The 7122-nt window shown below is 43.3% G+C and overlaps 2 protein-coding genes across 2 annotated transcripts in view; both read left to right on the forward strand.

Moving 5' to 3' along the window:
- The first annotated feature begins 812 nt into the window (after positions 1-812).
- Positions 813-1479, forward strand: LOC111139276. The gene has a single exon (XM_022491514.1). It carries the CDS (start codon positions 874-876, stop codon positions 1477-1479), a length of 606 nt encoding a protein of 201 aa, XP_022347222.1. The 5' UTR covers positions 813-873.
- A 1049-nt stretch (positions 1480-2528) lies between these two features.
- LOC111139291 (uncharacterized protein C2orf16-like) overlaps positions 2529-7122 on the forward strand; it is a 13707-nt gene continuing 9113 nt past the window's right edge. The window contains 6 exon segments of the mRNA XM_022491530.1: positions 2529-2812; positions 2815-3088; positions 3090-3244; positions 3247-4320; positions 4323-4569; positions 4571-6813. Coding sequence (XP_022347238.1) covers positions 2650-2812; positions 2815-3088; positions 3090-3244; positions 3247-4320; positions 4323-4569; positions 4571-6813 — 4156 coding nt within the window. The 5' untranslated portion in view covers positions 2529-2649.

The following is a 7122-nucleotide window of genomic DNA, read 5'->3' on the forward strand; positions in this document are numbered from 1 at the left end:
TGCCATCACATCAATCCATACATTCTTTAAAGGTAACTCCAGTAGCATTGGGGTCATCCACGGGAATGATCATAACACCACAATCACAAGTTGCAGAAACTCAGGATTTGATCTCAAGGCCAGTATCTCAAGTCAGGAAACCTCTGGAGTTGACTCCTGGGTCATGGATTCAAGTGCGAGACTCTGTAGAGTTGACTCCACAACCATATGTTCAAGGCACAAAGACTACAGCATTAACCCCAGGGCTACCTCATCAAGTCATGGAATCTCCAAGTTTGACCCCATGGCATCGGATCTTAGAATCTTCAGAGATGAGTCCAAGGCAAAGCCATCAAATGATGGAAACTATGGGGTCAGCTTCTGACCCCATAATCAGAAATCTGACTGAGTCAAAACAGTCACATCATCAAATAATTGAACATTTAGGGACAGTCCCAAGATCACTGGGTCAAAGAACAGCATCTAAAGAAATGAGCCAAAAGCCACTGCATCAAGTCACAGAATCTGCAGTAATGACCACCACATCTCTACTTCCAGGTGCAGAATATTTGGGGGTGAAGCCAATGCCACAACTTAAGACTGTGGATTCTAGGGGCACCTGGGTGGCTCAGTGGTTAAGGCCTCTGCCTTTGGCTCGGGTCATGATCTCGGGGTCCTGGGATCGAGTCCCGCATCGGGCTCTCTGCTCAGCAGGGAGCCTGCCTCCTCCTGTCTCTCTCTGCCTGCCTCTCTGCCTACTTGTGATCTGTCAAATAAATTAAAAAAAAAAATCTTAAAAAAAAAAAAAAAAAAAGACTGTGGATTCTATGACGTTACCCCCAGGATTGCACAATGTAACATCTGTAGACATGACTCCAGGTTTCGGTCCCACAGATGGTGAAATATGGACAGCTGATCCCAACAGTGAGCCCTAGAGAATTGGCCCCAGAACTTCAACTGCAGATTGTAACATCTAATGAGTTGGCTCCTATTTCACAGCTGGAAAGTGGGAATTCTGTACAGTTAGCCCCAGGGTCTCAGCTTCAAGGTGTGAAATCTATTCATTTTACCCTAGGAACACAACAACAAAGTGGAAAATCTGCTGAGTTAGCCCAGGCACCACAGTTGCAAAATAGGAAATCGCTAGATTTGACCCACAATTCACAGTTGCAAGGTCTGGAATATGTTCATTTGGCCCTACCATCAAAGTTTTCAGATACAAAAGCTGTGGAGCTGATCCTAAGACCACCACAGGAAGAGAAGAAATCCATGGAGTTTGCCTCAAAGCCATGGTTACAAGATGAAAGATCTAAGGAGACAGCCCCAGTACTATTGCTTAAAGATGTGAAATTTCCTCAAGTGGTAGAATGTAGAAATGTGATTCCTGAAACACAGGTGGAAAGTATGAAATATGAGGAGCTGATCTCAGGGGCACACATTCAAGCAGTAAAATCTGCAGAGCTGAACCTCAAGCCAAATCATCAAGCCATAGAACCTTAAGGATTAACCCCATGGCATCAAGCTTTGGAATCTTCAGGAATGATCCCAGAGCCAGGATATCAAGGAGCAGAAGTAGAGCTGACTTCCGACCCTTGTCACCTCAGGAAAGAATCTATGGTTTTGACACAATCATCTTTAAGAAGTACTCCAGGGCCATTGAACTAGACTTCAGAATCTATGCAGGCAAACTCAGTGCCATTCCAAGGTGCTCTTGAGACTATGCTCCAAGGTGTAAAAGCCTTGGAGACTCGAATGCCTCAACACATAATACAAGAATCTCCAGAGTTGGTACCAGGATCAGAGATGCAAGGAATGAATCCAGAAGTGTTGAACCCAGAGTCCCAAAGTATGAAGTTTGTTCATCTGAATCTAGGACCGAAGTTTTCAGGTATGAAAGCAGGCCCACAGTTACAAGATGTGAAATATTCTGAGTTGATCATGGGTATAAAGCTTCAAGATAAAAAATTGGCAGGGTTTGCTTCTAGATCACACTTGCAAGGTATGAGATCTTCTGAAGTGATCCCAGAGTCAAAACTTCAACAAGTGAAACCCTCTGAGTTCAACCACGGTCCAAAGCTACAAGGTGGGAAATCTGACTTAATTCAGATGAGGAAGCTTCAAGGTGTGAAATCTGTGGAGTTCAACCCCGGACCACAGAAACAAGGTGAGAAATCTGATTTGATGCTAGAGTGCAGGCTCCAAGATTTGAAATCTGTTGAGTTAAAACTGGCTCTGCAGTTACAAGGTGTACCATCTTCTGAGTTAGCACCAAAAACAAAGCTTCGGGGACGCCTGGGTGGCTCAGTTGGTTGGGCAGCTGCCTTCGGCTCAGGTCATGATCCCGGCATCCTGGGATCGAGTCCCACATCGGGCTCCTTGCTCGTCAGGGAGCCTGCTTCTCCCTCTGCCTCTGCCCCATTCTGTCTGCCTGTGCTTGCTTTCTCTCCCTCTCTCTCTCTGACAAATAAATAAAATCTTAAAAAAAAAAAAAAGATTCGAAGTGGAGAATCTGTGGAGTTTCTTACCAGACCCACGTGGAAAGACATGAAGCCTCTTGAATTGACTCTAGGTGCAAAGACCCAAGATGTGAAATCTTTGGGGTTTGAGTCAGTCCCACAGTTACAAAATAGGAAATTGACTACGTTGACACCAGGATCACACATTCAAGGCATGAAATCTCTGAAATTCAGCCCTGGGGCAAAGTTGAAAGGTGCAAAATCTCCTGAGTCTGTAAAGCTTCAAATAATGAAAACCACAGAGGTCAACCAGGGCCTAGAGTTCCAGGTCGCAAAACCCTCTGAGTTAGCCTTGGAATCAAAGATTTGCAATGTGATATCTCCGAGTTCAATGCTGGGAAGCAGCGGCAAGAAAAGAAGTCTTCTAAGTTGAAACCATGGCCAGAGCTTCAATGTGTGAAATTTGTGGTATACAGCCCTGGACCACATTTGCAACATATAAAATTTTCAGAATTGTGCAAAGAGACAAAGCTCCAAGATGTGAAATCTAAGGAATCCAATCCTGAGCAACAGTGGCAAGATGTTAAATCCTCTGAGTTATGCCAGGGATCAAGGCTTCAAGGTATGCCATCTTTCAAGTTCAATCCTGGGCCAGTTACAAGAGATAAAACCTGAGTTGTGCACAGACAGGAAGCTTCCATATGAGCCATTTCTGGAAACAAAGCATCAGCCTAAATTACAAGGTGGGAAATCCCCTGAATTTAATCTAGCCCCACAGCTTCAGTGTATAAATGTTAGGGCATTCAGTACAATGGTGTGAAATCTGAGTTGAATTCTGGATCAGAGCCTTGAGGTATGAAATCCCAGGTGTTCTGCCCTGGGCCACCTTTGCAGGATGTGAATTCTTCTGCATTTATTTCAAAACCAAAACTTCAGTGTGTAAATTCTGTTGGATGCAAATCTGAGCCACCCTTGCAAGGTATAAACCCTCCTGAATTAACTTCAGTTTCAAAACTTCAAGGTACAAAGTCTTCTGAGTTGAGTTCAGAGATCCCAAGGGAGACAACTATGGTGTTCAACCTTGATCCACATTTGCAAGATTTGAAATCTGAGTTGATTCCAGGGTCAAAGTTTCTTGCTATATCACCTATGGAATGCAACCCTGAGCCACAGATGAAGTGTGTAAATTCTTCTAAGTTGAATCCAGAGCCAAAATTACAATGTGCAAATTCTATGGGATGCAAACTTGGACCACCTTTGCAAGGTGTACAGTCCTTTGAATTGACTTCAGGGACAAAATGTCAAGGTCCAGGATCTCAGGTGAATCTGGGGTCCAAGAATCAAAGTGAGACATCTATGGTGTTCAGTGCTGAACCACATTTACAAGATTTAAAATCCGAATTGATTCCAGGGTCAAAGTTTCTTGCTGTAGCACCTATGGAGTGCAACCCTGGGCCACAGATGAAGTGTGTAAATTCTTTGGAGTTGGATCCAGAGCCCAAATTACAATGTGCTAATTCTATGGGGTATGAACTTGGGCCACCTTTGCAAGGTATACAATCTTTTGAGTTGACTTCAGGGGTTAAATGTCAAGGTATGGGATCTTTTGATTTGAATCTGGGGTCAGAAGTTCTAGGTATAAAATCTCTTATGTTCGACGCTGTGCAACATTTACAAAATGTGAAATGTGAATTGAGTCCAGGGACAAAGTTTCAAGGTATAACATCACAAGAATTAAACTGTGCCCCACAGCTGCAAGGTGTGAATTCTTCTGATTTGAATTTTGGGTCAGAACTTCAATGCATAAATGCTATAAAGTTTAATCCAGACCCAGAGACGCAAGGCATGAAACCCTCTGACTTGAATCCTACATCAGAATATCAAGGTACAAATCTATTCTGTTCAACCCTGGACCACATTTGCAAGGTGTAAAATCTTCTGAGTAAATCCCAGGGGCAAAGTTTCCAGAAATCCAGTTTTTGGAGAATCACTGTGGGTCACAGCAACAAGTTGTGCACTCAGTGTTCACTTTAGGCTCTTCTCTGAATGGTATGAAATCTGTGTTATTTTTACCAAAGCCACTGCTTGAAGATGTAAAGTCTGTGAAGATGAACAAAGAGCCAGTGTCTTGTGGTGGAACTGGCTTCAGGCTCTGAGCTGCAGGACTTGAAATGTGAGATGTTTGCACTAGAGCCGTGTTTTACAAAAGTGAAATCTGTGGAGTTAAATCCAGGGCCACATCCTCAAGGTATGAATTCTGGGGAGTTGCCCTCACACCTCAGGCAGCACAGTGAGAGATCTGTGGTGTTTGCATCAAAGTTGTGTTTTCAAGATGTGAAATCTCTGGAGTTGAAACCAGGGCCACAACCTCAAGATGTGAATTCTAAGGATTTGATTTCTTGCCTCAGGCAGAAATCTGTGGTGTTTGAATCAGAGCCATGTTCTCAAGATGTGACATTGTTGAATTCAAACCTACAGCTACAGCCTCCAAGTGCTAATTCTTCAGGGTTTCCATCATGCCTAAGGTCACCAAGTGTTAATTCTGAGGTCTTTGCACTGGAACTATGTTTTCAAGATGTGAAATCTGTAGAGTTGACACCAGGGTCCCCACAGCAAGGTATGAATTGCCAAGAGTTGACTTCAGGATGGCAAGGTATGAAATCAACAGTGTTGGCACCAGAGCCAACTAAGAAGTTCATACCAGGACCCATGTTGCGTAGTGTTAAATTTTCAAATTTGTCTCCAGAATCAAAGCGACAAAGTGAGAAACCTTTGGAGTTTACTCCAGAAGCAAAGTTGCAAAGTATAAAACATGTGACATTGTCTTCAGCATCTCTGCAACAAGATATGAAATCTGTAGAGTTACTACCGGGGTCACTGCTTCCAAGAACAAAATCTGAGGAACTAACTCCAAAGAGGAGCTATCAAATGACAGACTCCTCTGAGATAATCCCTAGGCCAGGGCATCAATTTGTAGAAGGTGCAGAGATGATCCCAACACCAAAGCCTCAAGTCCCTAAATCTGTGAATCTGGTGATCCCAACACCAAAGCATCAAGTCTCCAAATCTGTAAATTTGATTTCAGTACCAATTTATCATACCACAGAAAGTTTGGCACATCAAGGCAGTGAAACTGTGGAAAAATCTGTGGGGTTGACCCCAAAGTCAACAAGTAAAACCATGGAATCTTCAGGAGTGCCTCTAAGACTAGATCTTCAAGTCCCAGAATCTGTTCACCTGACTCATGTGCTAAGGAATCAAGGCTCTGAATCCTTAGAATTAACCTTAAAGAAAATCCCAGAAACTCTCGAGTTGCTCTCTCAGTCATGGCCTCAAGTTAAGGACTTGGGGGAATCATATACAAGGCCAGTGCAGGAAGTTACAGAATCTGAAGAGATGACACCAGAGCCCAAGCATCACACTACAGAAACTATGGGGTTGACCCCCAAAGCAAGGCCAACAGAGAAGGAATTCCTTGGCATGACCCCAAAGCCAATAAGTAAAACCACTGGATATACAGAGAGCACTCCAAGGCCCTATCCTCAAGCATTAGAATTTGCGGAGGTGATCTCCGAGAAAAGACTGCAAAGGGAAGAATCAGAAGCACTGACTACAAAGTCATTACATCATGTCCCAGAATCTTCAGAGATGACACCAAGGCTAAGATATCCAGTTCCTGAATCTGTGGGTTCAACCTCTAAGCAATGGCTTCAAAGGGAGGAATCTTTAGATTTGTCCCCAAGGCAAACAGGTCAAGCTACAGGACATGCAGAATCTGTAGAGCTCACATCTGAGACATGGCAGCAAGGGGATGGACCAATGGGGCTGACACAGTCACAGAATCAAAGTATGAAATATTCACAGATAGCTCCAGGACTACAGGGTCAAATTACAGAGTTTATGAGGATTAGTCCAAAGCCGCTAGATCAAGTCACGGGATCTACAAAGACACAGCTTCAAGCTGCTCAACCAATAGGAATAACCTCAATAGGCCCCCCAAAAGTTGTTGAATATGTGAAAGTGACTCCTTGGCCACCACTTCAGGTTGTAAAGTCTGTAGCATTAACACCAGGGGGAACCTCTCAAATGGTAGACGATGTTGAACTGACTCCAAAAGTACAAGATGTGAGACCTTCTGAGTTTACCTCAGGGCTGTGGTTGCAAAGTGTAAAATCAAAGGAATTAACCACAGAGCCAACACACCAGATTTTGGATATAATGAAGTTGACAGGCTTTCAAATTGTAAAGACTGTGTTAATCCCAGGGCCACCACTTCAAATTGTAAAATCTGAGGAATTAGCACCACTACCAATTCCTCAGATTGTAGAACCAATAGGAGTTTCCTTAGGATCAGCTACTGATGTAATGGATTGTTTGGATTTCTTCCCAAGGCCACATCTTCAAGAAATGGTAGAAACTGTAGAACTAACTCTGAGGCCAAATACCAAAGAGAAATATTCAGAATCACTCTCACAGCCAGCATTTCCTTTGGAGGAATCTACAGTGTTCACTCATGAACAAGGGCTTCAGGCTGTGAAAGGAATGGGGATAAAAATAAGGCCTCCTCAAATCATGGAATGTGAGGATGTGAATCTAGTACAGGTATATCAGAATAGGGAATCTGAGGATTTTATGTCAAGAGAGGAGTTACAAATAGGGAATTATTTCTCTAGATTTCTACAGAACT

Source organism: Enhydra lutris, unplaced genomic scaffold (genome assembly GCF_002288905.1).
Source record: "Enhydra lutris kenyoni isolate GAN:26980312 unplaced genomic scaffold, ASM228890v2 scaffoldscaffold98, whole genome shotgun sequence".
Lineage (NCBI taxonomy): Eukaryota > Metazoa > Chordata > Mammalia > Carnivora > Mustelidae > Enhydra > Enhydra lutris.